At 31.4% G+C, this 17,342-nt stretch overlaps 3 protein-coding genes and 1 long non-coding RNA gene across 4 annotated transcripts; 1 reads left to right on the top strand and 3 right to left on the bottom strand.

The window, feature by feature from the left end:
• LOC103838537 (G-type lectin S-receptor-like serine/threonine-protein kinase At1g61500) lies at nt 1-4,340 on the bottom strand. The gene is made up of 7 exons (XM_018654614.2): nt 1,982-4,340; nt 1,754-1,864; nt 1,419-1,570; nt 1,128-1,338; nt 793-1,030; nt 573-717; nt 1-473 (listed from the first exon to the last, which is right to left on the bottom strand). The coding sequence occupies exons 1-7, from the start codon at nt 3,228-3,230 to the stop codon at nt 180-182; spliced, it is 2,400 nt and encodes a 799-aa protein (XP_018510130.1). The 5' UTR covers nt 3,231-4,340; the 3' UTR covers nt 1-179.
• Nucleotides 4,341-4,807: 467 nt separating this feature from the next.
• LOC117127899 lies at nt 4,808-8,304 on the bottom strand. The gene is made up of 2 exons (XR_004450865.1): nt 6,914-8,304; nt 4,808-5,448 (listed from the first exon to the last, which is right to left on the bottom strand). It is a non-coding gene; the product is annotated as an uncharacterized LOC117127899 (long non-coding RNA).
• A 234-nt stretch (nt 8,305-8,538) lies between these two features.
• LOC103838443 (photosystem I chlorophyll a/b-binding protein 3-1, chloroplastic) lies at nt 8,539-9,850 on the top strand. The gene is made up of 3 exons (XM_009114880.2): nt 8,539-8,806; nt 8,898-8,959; nt 9,065-9,850. Exons 1-3 carry the CDS (start codon nt 8,669-8,671, stop codon nt 9,678-9,680), a joined length of 816 nt encoding a protein of 271 aa, XP_009113128.1. The 5' UTR covers nt 8,539-8,668; the 3' UTR covers nt 9,681-9,850.
• Nucleotides 9,581-16,895, bottom strand: LOC103838442 (MLO-like protein 6). Its single transcript, XM_009114879.3, has 14 exons — nt 16,268-16,895; nt 15,806-15,863; nt 15,179-15,435; nt 14,977-15,093; nt 14,816-14,876; nt 14,573-14,736; nt 14,391-14,485; nt 14,251-14,300; nt 14,121-14,161; nt 13,860-14,033; nt 13,752-13,787; nt 13,602-13,669; nt 13,443-13,503; nt 9,581-11,111 (listed from the first exon to the last, which is right to left on the bottom strand). Exons 1-14 carry the CDS (start codon nt 16,388-16,390, stop codon nt 10,668-10,670), a joined length of 1,749 nt encoding a protein of 582 aa, XP_009113127.1. The 5' UTR covers nt 16,391-16,895; the 3' UTR covers nt 9,581-10,667.
• Nucleotides 16,896-17,342: the final 447 nt, after the last annotated feature.

The raw sequence follows: 17,342 nt of genomic DNA, 5'->3' as shown, positions 1-17,342 counted from the left end.
TGCATCAAGGTTCTCGGTCAAGATCGATTCAACAAATGATAGAGATCAAAGCATTCAAGCCGGAACATTTAGGCTTTAACAGAAACAATGTTAGTAACCACTAATTTAAACTCCTTATAAATATTTTAGAAATGAAGAATGAGAAAGTTGTCAGCACAATTCCCATCACACATTGTTTCTTAGCGCCCAAGGAACACAGATTGTGTCATCTCATTGACGGTGATCAAAGCATTAGGCATGGATTGGTCATCTCTTGTGTGCACTACAAATGTTGGCTGTTTTGGAGGTGGGAGATCTGATGTTGTGGTGAGCATAGACAGCAACTCAAGTGTGTTGGGCCTGTCTGCAGGTTGGTGTTGAACACAAAGAAGACCAATCTGAACACACCTTCCAACCTCACATGGGGGACATGAGCCAGCAACATCTTGGTCCAGAAGATCAGTACCTCTGTTTTCAGACCAAAATTCCCATGCCTGTTGTGGTCTCAAAACAAGCGAATATAATAGCAAGAAACGATTTAAAACAGGCAGTTGAATCTCTGATGGGAATCAAATAACTAACGTATCACTTACATATGCAAGAAGGTTTTTTCCGTCGTAGCTGAATCTTGAGATCTTCTCTCCGCTAACGATTTCTAACAGCAGAACTCCGAAGCTGTAAATATCGGATTTCTCAGAGAACGCCCCGGTCCATGCATACTCAGGAGCCATATATCCTCTGCACATTTATCAAATGGAATATGATTATAACTATAAATCCTAGTTAATAATGTTTTTCAAGACAGATTCTTACAGAGTTCCTACAACCCGGCGAGTGTTGTCCAGATATTCGGTTCCTTGATACATCCGAGCTAGTCCAAAATCTGATATTTTTGGGTTCATCTTCTCATCCAGAAGAATATTGCTCACTTTCAGGTCTCGGTGAATGACTCTGAGGCGTGAGTCACGGTGGAGATAAAGAAGTCCACGTGCAATACCTTGGATGATATTGAATCTCTTAGGCCAGTCAGTCTCAACTTTTTTTCTTGAATCTAAGCAATAATAAAAAGTAAACACTATGAGAGAAACGTGTTGTACACAAAGAGAAAACTGCTAACAGGAAAATAATGTGGCAAAAAAAAGACTTGCCAAAGAGAAACGTATCAAGGCTTTTGTTCAACATGAACTCATAAATCAATATCCTCTCTTCTTCTTTGATGCAGTATCCCAAAACCCGGACTAAGTTTTTGTGTTGTAGTTTTGAGATGAGTACTATTTCATTCAGAAACTCCTCTTTCCCCTGTCCAGAGCTGCTAGAAAGCCGTTTTACAGCAATTTCTTTTCCATCTTGCAGCTTTCCCTAGAAAAAAAGAATGTAAGGTCATCTAAAGAACATAAACAGAGAATAGAAGAAAAGCAAAAAGGAAAAATGTTTCTGACCTTGTACACAGAACCAAATCCACCTTGTCCGATTTTGTTTGATAGACTGAAATTATTAGTGGCAGTTTGTATAGTATTTATCTCAAATAAATCTAAACCTGGTACATCTTTTGGTTTCAAATCATTCCTCCATACATCCTTTGATGTATAAGCTGAAATTAGAGTGAACTGGTGTATTAGTGGTTAACATAGTAATCATATGGTGGTTAAAGAACTTGTCTGAGGGTGCCGATTTAGTGCAAATCCTATGTAGTTGAAATGCTCAATTTTATTAGATTTTGAGTATTGATCATTTTGTTGACAAACTATAGATAGTAAAGTCATCAATGTGTTACCATTATGTTCCCCTCTGCATCTCCAGAAACCAAACGCAGCGAAGCCCAAAATAACAAAAACGGTAATGCTCACTGTACTAGCAATGATTGTCTTCTTGCTCTTATTTCCATCTGAGAAATGTAGGGCAACACATGAAGCAATAAGTCATACCTAGCTCAATAACATTGAAGTAGAAGATAAATTCCAAAAGAAGACAAAGTTACTTGAAATTATCTTCTAAGCCTTACTTAGTTCAGAAGGTGCAAGACGAATAGAAAGAAGCTCCCCTCCCACAGAAAATTGCACTGCGTCCATCAATTCTTGATTCCACACTAAGCACCCAATTCCACTAATATAAGAAAAAGCCAAGCAAGAACAATTGTGGAGGCAAATTTGGTAGCATTCTTCAAAATCCACTGAATTTGCAAATTCGTAAAAGTCTGGAGGCTTTACGTTGGCAACAGGATAGAACACATTTGCATCTTTACTAGTAGAGTTTCTTTCACAAAGTAGTTCAGTTTGCCTCACACAACCACCGGTCCAGTTTCCTCTTTTCCACTCCTCGGTGTATTTTGGTTCAAACCCTTTAAAACATTTACACTTTGGAGGAACAGAACTAACACACAATCCAAAAGGTCCACATGCATCGTAAGAATCACACGAATGAGCTGGAGTCTGATAGTTAAATTCCCAGGTCGTTCCATTATGCCGAAACACCTCCAATGATCCCTCCAATGTTAAAACTATACGTGAAAGATTGTAGTCCTTTTCAGAATATGAAAAGTACCCTGACCCATTTACATCCTGGTGTAGGCTGAATGGACTTGTGAATGATTCATCCATTAGAGGTAGGCCAGTGAACCTTGTTTTAGCCCATGGACCGCTTCTCCAGTAAGGCATCGAGCCTTTCATAATAAACCCTTGTGATGGAACTTGCGGTGTAATCTGAGCCACAAAGTCGCCAGGAGATGGATCATTATAACTTTTCCACGAAGTCAAAAATCGCTTCTCGCCAGTAGCCAGGTTATACATCAGGAAAGAGGACTGTAGCAGAGTATCGCCAAGATGGTCAAAGCTTTGCCATAGAGTTCTTTCTGAAATGTTATCTACGACAATAAGATTCCCGCTGTCTGAAAGCTCCACATGAGACCGGTTAGAGGCAAAAGTTACTCCACTGGACCACACAATACCATGTTTTCCATCAAATAAAAGAAGACTTCCGTTGCTGCTTATAGATAGATTTGCCATGGAGTCTGTAACAGGCTTTTCTCTATTGGCCACCCACACAACCACCCGGGGAGTGGTATCTTTGAACCAGATTCCAACATATTGATTCTTAGTATTATTAGGACTGAAGAACCCCAACTCATAAACCTCATTAGAGGATCTTAGAGTTTGGTTTATTAACAAAGGACTTGTTGGCGTTATAGTTGCATAGCAAAAACTTAAGAGCATGGTCAATAAAAGCAAAGAAGCAAAGAAACAAAACCTCGTCATTTCTGTGTGTGTTCTTGTGGCTCCAAGAATTATCTTTTCAGTTTAGTGTAAGAAAAGAACATGAATGGAAGAGTAAGCGAAGAAAACATATTCAAGGACTTAATAAGAATTATTGTAAATGACCTCGAGACAATGTTGACCACAGAGCCCATCTTACAAGATTCTGCATTACATTATATGCACAACAAACATAAACAATGCTTTATAATAAAGACAACTTGTAGTACTCGTGTTAACCAGTTTGACCCGAAGGATTGAAAGAAGAACGCCAACCGTTTACCCAATCAACCAAGCACATTTGATTTCAATGGAAAAATTGTTTCCTTTGTAGCTCGTCAAATCAGGAATCAGTGAGAAGTAGACATCTACAATCTGAACCAGTTTAAAAGATGCAACTGGGTAGCTTCATCTCTTGCGTAAGCCTAATAAATACATAAATATCCAAGACCAAGATAAATCGACTAAAGACCAATAGAGAAAACAATTGACCTATACAATCTTTTATATCTTCAGCATCATCTATTTTATCTGATCTTCCAGACTACTTTTCTCTTCTGGTAGATAGAGCAGCATTTGAAACATAACATTTAAGACCATGTATGTACATTGGTCTTTCTTATTCAACACCCCATTTTTATCTTCTAACAATCCACCTCATTGTTTTCTTCTTCCACGTAATACAATAATACACATAAAATTTTATACTTTATCTTTTTCTAAAAATCAACTAAAATTGCAATTAAAAGTTATATGTCCAAATTAAATGAAACAAGTCTCTATTAGTAAAACACAATGAATAATAAATTTTGATATATAATATGAAAACTAGGTGGATGCCCGCGGTTTCGCGGGTTTGAATATTTTGTAACAATATATTTATTATAATTTTCAAATTAAAATATGTTTTTATCATTATGTGTTTTTGTTAAATATTTTTCTAAGAATAATTGTTAAAAAATATAAATATGACTATTTAAAATATTTATTGATATTTTATATTGATAATTATACTAAAACTAGTTATGTATAATATTCATGATTCAGTTTTTAATAAACTACTTAATTTTTGAGGGTATATTATACTGAAACTTTTGGATTATTTTATATAGTTTAGAACTACTTGATTGCTAAAAATAATTTTATGAAGCATTATATATATTATATAAATCACATATTTAATTACCGTAAATTATTTTGTGCAATATATTTTGGTCGTTTGGATACTATAAAAATATTTCTAGAACTAATTTTCGTACTAACAAAATAAATAAAAATTGAAAATTCATTAACAAATCAAATTATAATATTTTTTCTCAAACTCTATATATGATTGACACCTAAGAAAATGAAAATAAATTAAAACCTCTTATATAATTTAAATCTTATGATAAGCCAAGATAAATAATTTTATAAATGTATTTATAATTTTTATAAACGATTTATAAAGCATGTATGGATTTTATTAGATATTAATAGTTATTATAATACTTTATATACAAATATAAGGCCATATACAAATATAAGGCTTTATATAAGAATATAAAACCATTATATGGATTTTAATAAACATTTATTGTTTACTATTTTATGTAGTTTATAAATATATAAAAAATGATCAAACATTATTACTTTTTCTATAGTTTCAACAATTACTTGCCATAAATAACTATTTGTAATATTATGTAGATTTTTGGCAAGTGATATTAACTGTTTATAGACTTATTTTTTCTTTTAAATCTAATCAAAATAAATAAAAATAAATAAAAATTATGAAGTATCGACAATCTATTTATAACAGTCTTTTAAGATTTCATAAATGATCGACACATAACCAAAAATCTCTGAAATTACTTATCAATTAATATATAGTATGATATATAGCTTTGATTTTAAGCTCTTATAGATGAATTACAAACTGTTATAATAATTTAAAATATAAAATAAGCCAAGATAAATATTTTAAAAAATGTTTTTATAGATGTTTTATAAAGCATATAATATGAACTTTAGGAGATGTTAATAGTTATTATGATAATTTATATAAAATATAATGCTTTTAAATAAGAATATAAATTCATTATATTGATTTATAAATGGTCTGTTGTTTATTATTTTATGTATTTTTAAATATAAAAATTATCAATTTATTTCTCTTTCTATAATTTCAGCAATTAGTTACAATAAATCATTATTTGTAATAATTTCAACAATTAGCTACCTATGCCTGTATTTTGAACACTTTAGTGAATTTTACTTACGTGTCAATCATAGGTGATTAATTGTTGAAATTATATTACATAATAATTTTGTTTACTTTTAAATAATATTACATAATAATATTACAAATAATGATTTATGGTAACTAATTGTTGAAATTATAGTTACCTTATGGTAAGTAATTGTTGAAATTGTATAAAGATATATAAATTGATCATTTTTTATATTTAAGAGTTACCATAAGGTAGCTAATCTTTTTATATATGGCAAGTGATATTAATTGGTTAGATTTACATTTTCTTTTTAGATCTAATTAAAATAAATAAAAATTAAAAATCATCGACCAATCAAATTATAACAACTTTGTAAGTGTTCACCTATGATCGACACGTAAGCAAAAATCATTAAAGTGACTTCTCATTTAATATATATTAGGATAAATAAATTAATTTTCTATAAAATAATTGATATGAAAAATTAAGGATGTAAAAAGAAAGTTTCAGCAATTTAAATAACCAATAAAAAGATAACATGTTGCTTTGGTGGACCCCATTTTCTAGTTTCAACATTGAAAACTATCAACATTGATTAGTCCACCTAGTTTTTTTTTTTTGTTTTCTCCATTGAAAGCATTCAACAGGTGAAATAAATGATTCAACATACCCATTGTAAGTAGTCTAAAAGTGATGATTAAACTAATTTCTACTGTCTGGATTTAATTCTAGTAGAAGTTGCAGACTTTGCTCTTGATTGACAGAGCATTAAAATACACATTATGTTCATTATTTTCCCAATCAACTATGATTATAACTAATAAATATATTTATCTTATTTAGAAATAAAAAATTATATATCATACACTAATTTTGTATGATAGTTATACATATGAATTATTTAGTGATCTACCAATCATCTTATTAAATACATTTATGAAAATATATTGATTTTGTAGCATACTGCTTTTGTAGCATATTGTTACTGTTTTGTTATCAACTTTACCAATCAAACCCAAAAATGTCAGCTTTAAAATTTAGGGGTTATAAATATTTCAGTATAGATTTAATATGTTTTTTTTTGTTTTATAATTTGGGCATCAATAAGTTTTTGTATATAATTTTCTTACAACATGGGGGTAAATGCCAATATTTTATTGTACTATGCTCATAAGTCATAACCAATGGTGTGTTTCTAGCGGTAATACAAGAAAATTGTTGATTTCTTAGATAAAAAAAACTAAATTTAAACCCTTTAACAAAAAAAAACTAGATTTGTGACTTTTTACGGTTTAACTGAAAAAATTACTTATCATTTTAATCTATGAAAATGTGACGCTTGAATTTAAATTTGTTTTTCTTTATTTTTGTAAAAAAATCACTGGAGAACTGATTCATGCTGAAGATTCGTTTGCTAAAAAATAAAGATAGAGTATACATGCTCTATCTTCAGCATGATTCATGCTCAGTTACCTACGCCTGTATTTTGAACACTGTAGTGAATTTTACTTACGTGTCGATCATAGGTGATTAATTGTTGAAATTATATTACATAATAATTTTGTTTACTTTTAAATAATACTCCATAATAATATTACAAATAATGATTTATGGTAACTAATTGTTGAAATTATAGTTACCTTATGGTAAGTAATTGTGGAAATTATAGAAAGAGAAATAAATTGATCATTTTTTATTTTTAAGAGTTACCATAAGGTAACTAATTTTTTATATATGAAAAGTGATATTAATTGGTTCTAGATTTACCTTTTCTTTTTAGATATAATTAAAATAAATAAAAATTAAAAATCATCGATCAATCAAATTATAACAATTTTGTAAGAGTTTACCTATGATCGACACGTAAGCAAAAATCCCTAAAATGACTTCTCATTTAATATATAGTAGAATAAATAAATTAATTTGCTATAAAATAATTAATATGAAAAATTAAAGATGTAAAAAGAAAGTCTCAGCAATTTAAATCACCAATAAAAAGATAACATGTTGCTCTGGTGGACCCCATTTTCTAGTTTTAACATGTTGAAAACTATCAACATTGATTAATCCACCTAGTTTTTTTTTGTCCATTGAAAGCATTCAAAAGTTGAAATAAATGATTCAACATACCCATTGCAAGTTGTCTAAAAGTGATTATTAAACTAATTTCTACCGTCTGGATTTAATTCTAGTAGAAGTTGCAGTCTTGATTGACAGAGCATTAAAATACACATTATGTTCATTATTATCCCAATCAACAATGATTATAACTAATAAATATATTTATCTTATTTAGAAATAAGAACTTATATATCATATACTAATTTTATATGATAGTTATACATATGAATTATTTAGTGATCTACCAATCATCTTATTTAAATACATTTAGGAAAATATACTGATTTTGTAGCATACTTCTTTGTAGCATACTGTTAATGTTTTGTTATCAACTTTACCGATCAAACCCAAAATGTCAGCTTTAAAATTTAGGGGTTATAAATATTTCAGTATAGATTTAATATGTTTTTTCTTGTTTTATAAATTGGGCATCATTAAATTTATGTATATTATTTTCTTACAACTTGGGGGTAAATGCCAATATTTTATTGTACTATGCTCATAAGTCATAACCAATGGTGTGTTTCCAGCGGGAATACAAGAAAGTTATTGATTTATTAGATTAAAAAAAACAAAATTTAAACCTTTTAACAAAAAAAAAAACTAGATTTGTGACCTTTTACGGATTAACTGAAAAAAATTTACTTATCATTTTAATATGTGAAAATGTGTCGCTTGAATATAAATTTGCTTTTCTTTATTTTTTGTAAAACAATCACTGGAAAACTGATTCATGCTAAAGATTTGTTTGCTAAAAAATAAAGCCTATCTTTTTTATGAACATCTACCATAGTATATACATGAAATCTGAAATCTTAGATCCAATTGGCTTCATTCAACGTAAAGATTTTTTTTAATTGTTTGTGTTGGGTGGCAGATAAGAAGGAATAACACCTAGATAAAATCTCTTATCGTGTTGCCACGTGGACAGATATAGTTGGTGAATCAGATACTAATCTAATCTGAGCGAAACCAGTTGGGCTATATCAAAACCACAAGTTCTAATGTACCGTGTTGCTTGAGATCTTAACACTTCCCTTCAGACCATTACTGAACAATCATCGTCTCTTGGTGACAGAAGAGAAGAGTTAAGGTAAAGAGCGAAAAATGGCAGCACATGCACTTGTCTCTTCTTCACTTACCTCCTCTGTTCAAACAGCTAGACAGATATTCGGCACAAAACCAGTTGTGTCCGTGAGGAAGACTTCCTTTGTTGTTAAGGCTGCCTCAACTCCACCTGTCAAGGTACATTATAGTATCTGGTCTTCCACAAAACTTTCTAAAAATCTGTATGAACTGGATAATCTGATCCTTGATTTGTGTGTTTTGGTTTCAGCAAGGAGCAAACAGACCATTGTGGTTTGCATCTTCACAATCTCTGTCTTACTTGGATGGCAGGTAATTTCAAATATTTGATTTTGTAAGCTTCATGATCTTCAAAATGTGTACGCTATATAGACGAAAGTGATTCGTAACTGGGGAGATGTTGTGATTAATCTGCAGCTTACCTGGCGACTATGGATTCGACCCTCTTGGTCTTTCAGACCCAGAGGGTACTGGAGGATTCATCGAACCGAGATGGTTAGCCTACGGAGAGATCATCAACGGACGGTTCGCTATGTTGGGTGCAGCTGGAGCTATTGCCCCTGAGATTCTTGGCAAAGCTGGTTTGATTCCAGCAGACACTGCCCTTCCTTGGTTCCAAACCGGTGTGATTCCACCTGCAGGGACGTACAGCTACTGGGCAGACCCTTACACACTCTTTGTTCTCGAGATGGCTTTGATGGGATTTGCTGAGCACCGGAGGTTGCAGGACTGGTACAACCCAGGATCAATGGGCAAACAGTACTTCTTGGGCTTAGAGAAAGGTTTTGCCGGTTCGGGTGACCCGTCTTACCCCGGGGGACCTTTCTTTAACCCTCTTGGGTTTGGGAAAGACGAGAAGTCAATGAAGGAGTTGAAACTCAAGGAGGTCAAGAACGGTAGACTGGCTATGCTCGCAATCCTAGGCTATTTTGTGCAAGGACTAGTAACCGGTGTGGGGCCATACCAGAACCTTCTTGATCATTTGGCGGATCCAGTCAACAACAATGTCCTGACCAGCCTCAAGTTCCACTGAGATGATCTTCATATCATCCCATGTGTTTTATGTTGGACTCTCATTCTCTTGTATCCTACAGTCTTCGTATTGTACCACCCTTTGTAAACATATTATATCTTTGTAAGATATGAAAATGTCAATGGCCAAAAAGAACAACTTCTAGGATTAATAGTTGGGTTTTCCAATCACCAAGGAAGTCAGTTACATATTTAAAAGATTATTGTCGAATATTTGCCTGTGGTGCTTGAAAAGTACTCATCTCAAATAAATATAAATCTGAGATATGTTGTGGTTTCAGATCATTAGTCCATGCATCCCTTTGATATAAGAGCTAGAAATTTTAATTAGAATTTCTGTGTCAGTGCTTAACGTCTCCAGTAATTTAGCCAAGTGAACATATTTATAACTTTTCTTGCTCTTTTTTATATGCTTAAATCGCAACAAGCGTGGGAATCTTGGTGTGAAGACGTATGAATTAATCTTTTGGACCACCATATTTTGGTTTCAAGTCACCCATTAGAAGCTGGGAAATGTGTTCATATTGGTTTGCTATGTGTTCAACACCAACCTATAAAGAGACCCAACACACTTGAGTTGTCTATGCTCACCACAACATCAGATCTTCCATCCACCGCCACTTTATTTCATTATGCCAAAATTTGGTTTCTGCAGTCAGAGGATAAAACAGATTATACTCAAAGACCCCAAGCCAAAGACAAAGGATAAAAGAGAAACAATGATTTGAAAACAGATTCAACTCGACGCAAACTACAAATCATGTCACGGATAACAAACCCAAATAGAATAGACAACCATTCTTCACAACGGATCTAGAAATTAGGGTTTCAGAGGTTTGAGTCTCAAGAAAACTGAAAAGTGACAAATATATAACATTACAACAGTAATTATGCATAAATAAGCTGAAAAGTACAAATACAATAACACTGTTTGCATATAAACTTATACACATATTAACAAATCACTAATAATCATTGAGAAAATAAATCATCCCTTAAAGGAAAAATCCCTTAAGCTTATACTAATCTCATGCTGGTGAGTTCGTATTTGTCCAGGTCCAAGAGGAAGCTCCAAAGATGAAGAAGAGGGCTTCATCTTCTCTGAATCTTCTTCTCTGAACCTAGAATGATGATTTGCAGAAGAAGAAGACGGTTCTTGCTGAGGCTCAGGACGCCATGAATCGAAGTCAGAGTTTCTTGGAGACAGCGTGTTCACAAAGCTTTCATCCGCACTTCTGCTTCGTTTGTGGACGTTGCGGAGGAGATGGATCGGAGAAGAACCGTGAGTAGGTGTAGTTGGACGGCTAGAGAAAGGCGTCGTTGATCCTGAGGTTCTTCCATGTTTGATCTGTTTCTTAGCTGTGTGATGCCAACTCTTTAAAGCTGTTGCTACTCTCTCGTTGAACACTGTAGGTTTCATCTTCGAACCCATCTTCCAGAAAATTCACCAAAATAAAAAATTTCAGAATCTGTTTCTTTGTCTAGCAATGTGTTTGTGTTGACGTGTAAGCTTGTGTGTTAGCCCAAAAATCGTTTTACAAATATTTATTATTTTATATTTTATTAATTAAAATATCTCAAAAAGTTTAAATCAAACATCAAATTATTTATATATAACAAAAACTTTCATCAAAATATATATGCTTATTATTGAGTCGAAATTTTTAACTCACATATTAAAACTATTTTAGAAAATATCTTTATACAAATATTTTTTTTAATTAATATAATTATTAAAAAATTATCTTAATTTTTAAGTTTTTTAATAGAAAATTTTATTTCCAAATAACAACATAATATATATAAGAATAATATTATTTTTTTAGAATATAATTTACAATAAATAATTAAATCTACCAATATTTTGAAAATATTTAGGAGATCTCTTATGTTTTAAAATATTCATCTTTTTTTTTGCAAGTTTGATTTTTGTATGTTTCTCGTAGGACATGTAATCGAGTACTGCTTTTGTATCAGTAAAAAAAATATCTTAATTTTCAAAATTTATAATAGAAAAATATTATTTTAAAATAACAACATAATATATAAGAATTATCTTATTTTTCAAATATGATTTAAAATAAATAAATAAATCTACCAATATTTTGAAAATGTAGTTAAGGAAACTATAGGCGAGATCTCTTACGTTTTAAATATTCATCTTTTTTTAATTTGCAAATATGTTTTTTGTATGTTTTTCATAGGACATGTAATCGAGTACTACTTTTGTATCAGTAGAACATAAACACGAGCTTTTGTGGTAACCAGCTGGTGGTAACAAATATTACCAAAATTTACAATTGTTAGAGAATGTGTCTTTTTTTAAACTAAACACAAATAAATTAAAATAATAAACTGTATATGTTATTGATGAGCTTATATTATCAAAATCCAAAAATATATAACCTTTATGATACCAACAATACATATATAATCCTTTCATGACATGTAATAAAAATCTTTTATATAATATTAATAAGATAATATATCAAATATTTGTGTAGATGATAATTATCATATTTTTCTTAAAACTGTTTATTATCTAATACAAATAGTATTAAAATTATCTATTAAAATAATTGACTCACCTAAGAAATTTTTATATATAATAATAAATAAGATAATATCAAATATTTGTATAGATGATATATTGTAATTATCATGTTTCCATTAAATAAATTTACCAATGTTTTGAAAATATTTAGGAGATCTCTTATGTTTTAAAATATTCATCTTTTTTTTTGCAAGTTTGATTTTTGTATGTTTTTTGTAGGACATGTAACCGAGTACTGCTTTTGTATCAATAAAAAAATTATCTTAATTTTCAAAATTTATAATAGAAAAATATTATTTCAAAATAACAACATAATATATAAGAATTATCTTATTTTTCAAATATGATTGAAAATAAATAAATAAATCTACAAATGTTTTGAAAATGTTAGAAAATGTAGTTAAGGGAACTATAGGCGAGATCTCTTACGTTTTAAAATATTCATCTTTTTTTATTTGCAAATTTGTTTTTTTTTTGTTTGTTTCTCATAGGACATGTAATCGAGTACTACCTTTGTATCGGTAGAACATAAACATGAGCTTTTATGGTATCTAGTTGGTGGTAACACATATTAGAAAAATTTATAATCGTTAGAGAATGTATTTAAAAAAAAAACTAAACACTAATAAATTAAAATAATAAACTGTATATGTTATTGATGAGCTTATATTAACAAAATCCAAAAATATATAACCTTTTTGATACCAACAATACAGATATAATTCTTTCATAACATGTAAGAAAAATCTTCTTATATAATATTAATAAGATAATATATCAAATATTTGTGTATATGATAATTATCATATTTTTCTTAAAACTTTTTATTATCTAATATAACTATGATTAAAATTATCTATTAGAATCATTGACTCACCTAAGAAATTCTTATATACCATATCATAATAAATATTATTAACTATTTAAAGTCCTTATTTAGCTTTTAAATATTTACTTTAGATACTAAGTTGAATCGTTAAATCTGTTTTTTTTTTTGGATTTTCGTGTGTTCTCGGGGTTTTTGGGTATATGTTCGATTTGATTAATAATACTTCCATTACCCGATATACCATATAGGATCCATTCAGATATTTCTTACATCTCGGATTGGGTACAAAGTCAGGTTTTTCGGTTGGGTTCTGTTCGGATCTCGGGTATTGGGTTTTTTGCCCATGCCTATGTATGTGTGTATATGTGTGCGTAACTTACCTGAGTCACTAGAGCATAAAGAGGAAGAGTTACGTAGCTGCAAAGAATTTGTACAATAACTCTGCAAGAAGTGAAACAAGGTTGTCAGGTTGTTAGTTTTTAAGGGATGTTTTGACTTATCAGTGTGTATGATTGGATAAAGCTTAAGCTTTTACTTACCCAACTGAAATTCTGATGACCACATCTACAATGGTTTTGTGGTAACAGTTCTCGAGCTGGAACTCATACTGCAGAAATAAAAAATCTGATTTCAATGGATGATGCTTGAGAGTTGGTACTGGAGAATGTAGAATTGCTCTGCTTGCTTACCGTTGTCCAGGCAAAAAAAGCTAGTTGAAACGCATTCTGCAAATGGCACAAAGGTTTAGTTTTGAGGTATTTTCTCACAGTTGTTGACTGTGAAAGTATATAATATACCGTGAAAAGGACTAAGTGAATGAGGAAGAGAATAAAACGTGGGCGGCCGAACCAGAAGAGGTGATCACCGGGCTGAACAAGCGGCATGCCCTTCACTATGTCTCCTTTCTCTTGGATTAAAAGTCCAAGTTTTGTTATTATCACTTGAAGTTTTGTCCCAACTATAAGAATCACCTACAGTTTGTTTAATACATTCACTCTTGTTAAAGAGACGAAACCAAACAACTCAGAATGCTTATTTTTAAGGGGTTTGTTGCTTACGACTAATGGAATGAATGGTTGCCAGAGGAAAGAATGCAATCCTGTTCGTAAGAATATCAGAGCAAATATATTAGTTCTGGGATTGTTGCAAGAGATATCGGATGCAGAAACATTTTGAACATTAGTGTACCGTTTGTGTTGGTCAGGAGAAATAGCACGGCGACAAACCAAATCACAGGACTGGAGATATAAGCAATTGAATCATCAGACAAACAGGTAACTAGTGAAGTGATAGAGTTTGTTAAAAACACTACTAATTAGTCCCAAAACCTGATTTCGACGATGGTTTTGAAGTCTTCCTCTAATGATCTCTGAATGTACTTACGGAAATCGAACCTCCCATCACTCCCTGGAGCCAAATGGGCCTGGAGAAGAAGGTTTCGTCTTGAGAAAAGTTCTTTTCAAACAATAGAAAAATGAAAAGATCAATAAGATTTTGAGTTTTTTCTTACCATGATGAAACCATGTCTGAGTGTTAAGTAATCAACTCTAGTAACAGATCCAAAGAACTGTCTGAAGAAACATACAATCCACAGTGTAATAGTTGATTTGCTCCAGAAATTCAAATGTCTACGCCCGAAAGATGTATCCCTCGCAAACCTAAACCTCTCGGGATCTGCTTTATCGAAAAATGCCTCTTAAAGCTTCACACTCAGTTTCATCCATTTCAAGTTTTATAGGTTATATATGAATACCGTGAGAATACTGATATTCAATTGTCTTGGTCTCCTCTTCCCACCTCTTCCACCTTCTCATCTAAAGTAGCAGATATAAGAAGAATAATACAATCTTTAACCAAAAGAAGCAATTTTGAACCAGTTTTGACCACAATGTGGAGGTAATAATAATAATTTACCTTGGTCTTGCCTAGAGCATAAGTAACAATGCAGTAGATCACATGACAAACCGCGAGAACGAAGATGAATATATGCAGCTGATGCATCCCATAAGACGATACAAAAGCGACTTTTCCCTGGAAACAAACATTAGAAGAATCATCCATCAAGACTGAAAAGGAGTTAACATAAAGAAAAGATTTTTAAAGAATGAATGTTTACCTTCTCTGCACACTTGTCATAACCTTTGGTAGCCAAACTCCGGCGAGGAATGTAAGATTGGACTAACTCAAGAAGCTTTCGACCAGAGTTTTCTTCATCATTTTTGGTATCTTTCTTCTTAGGTGGATACTTTTTCGCCTCTTCAGATTCACTGCAAGGGTGCATCGATGCTGCGATGCTCTCGGAGATGCAAATTTGCGATATATAGTTTTGTCCAATTGTTAGCAATAGTGATATGAATCCCATCAGCATAAGCTCTGCAAATTACATTTTATTAATGTTTATTAAATGTATCTTTGGGAGGGAAATTATATATTTTAAATTACAACTAGTTTATTTGATGAATTATTACAACTAGTTTATTACTTCCTCTGTTTCATATTAAGCTTCGTTATAGAGTGAAAAATTTTATTACAAAATAATTGTCGTTTTAGAATTTTAATGTATAATTTATTAAATTTATGTGCTATATGATTTTTTATATTCTCTATTTTATTTTTCTATTCGTTGAAAATGATCAGGTGTACATTTAATATATTTTTTCATTTAAAAATATATAAAATTATTTGTTTTTTAATGTGTGTGTACAAATTTAAAACTACAATGAAAATGAAATGGAGAGAGTACCTGCTTTCACTTTTTCTAGAGCTTCGTACAGAGCTTTTTTGTTCTTAATCTTAAACCACTGTTATAAGAAGATAAAAAAACAGAGCATGTATTCTTAGTTGTGAATAATAGAAACAGAGAACACTGTGAAACCAACACAAACACACACAAAAAACTGTAACCCCCTTTTGGTTTTGGCAGTTTCAAACATGAATTACTTTTTTAATCTTGAGATGGAGTTTGACTTTTAGGATCATGAAGAAGAAACAAACAGACTTAGATACAAAGCAAAAAGAAGAAACAGAGAACCAAGAAGAACAAAGCAGACACAGAAACAGAGAATCAAGAAGAACTAAACAGACACAGAAACAGAGAATCAAGAAAACTAAACACAGACAGAGAAACAGAGTTTGTGAAGCAGTTTGTGAAACAGAGAATCAAAAAAACTAAACAGATACAAGAAGAAGTAAAAAATGGACTTACGGTTCCAAGTTTGTGAATCAGTTTCTCAATGACAATCGAAAATAGAAGCAAGAAGAAGCAAACCACAGCGACCGCCCAGGTGGAAGTCTGCTGTAGCGTTTTTTCGTCCACCTTATCCGCCATTAGAGCTCACAGGACAAAAAGCTTTCCCTTTGAAAATTTTCTCCCCCGTAAACACTATCTAATATAGTATAACGTCGACTAAATTAAAAATTAACAAACTCAGGTTTATCTGTTTTTTATATTGTATATTTTGTTTGACCTCTTCCTCATTTTTTTTGGTTTATTTGCAGTCATGAGATACGTATTTATGTATATACACAGATAGACGAAGGTGAAAGAAGATGACCCGCGAGTAGGCATATCTTGAAAAGTTCAAAGCTTTTGACTTTGAAACCATAATACATTTTTGAATAACATTTTATGCTACCATTATGTATTATGGATGAATTAGCTAGATGACTATATCAGAGAAAAAATTTAAAATCTAACCATATAAAAAATAGTACTTTTGATGTGACAGTTCGGTAAGGAAACTGACTGATTTCTCCTTCTACGCGTGAATTTTGTGGTATGTATAGTGTACATATGTGATGTTATACTGTATCATATTTATTAGACAAAATAGAATAACCAATCGCAACATTAATGCATCGTGAAGAGAATGAGGGATAGAGAAAGATTGTAAAATTACATTTCTAATCTATATTTTCTAAATAAAATAGAACACAAGAAGATTGTGACAGGGATTTGCTCTATCTTCCTATCTATTTGTAATTTGCATGAATGTCTTGTCAGAACTTCTTGATAAGTCAGCAAATGAAAGAAATATGGGTTACCATCTGAAGTGTAAGAATATTGACTTAACATACTTATTAAATTTTGCTGATGACATTATGGTGTTCACTGATGGTATAATCAGGTCAATATAATGCATTGTTGTGCGGTATTTGATTACTTCGGGAAAGTCTATGGTCTGCACATAATCATGGATAAGACAACTATATATTGTGCTGGCATGTCTGAAAATACTTTGCATCAGACAGAAATCGGTTTCATTTTGCCTCTGGAGTGT

This window comes from Brassica rapa, chromosome A09 (genome assembly GCF_000309985.2).
Source record: "Brassica rapa cultivar Chiifu-401-42 chromosome A09, CAAS_Brap_v3.01, whole genome shotgun sequence".
NCBI classification, from domain to species: Eukaryota; Viridiplantae; Streptophyta; class Magnoliopsida; order Brassicales; family Brassicaceae; genus Brassica; species Brassica rapa.
The sequence above is the reverse complement of the archived record's forward strand: the minus strand, read 5'-3'. Positions and strand labels throughout refer to the sequence as shown.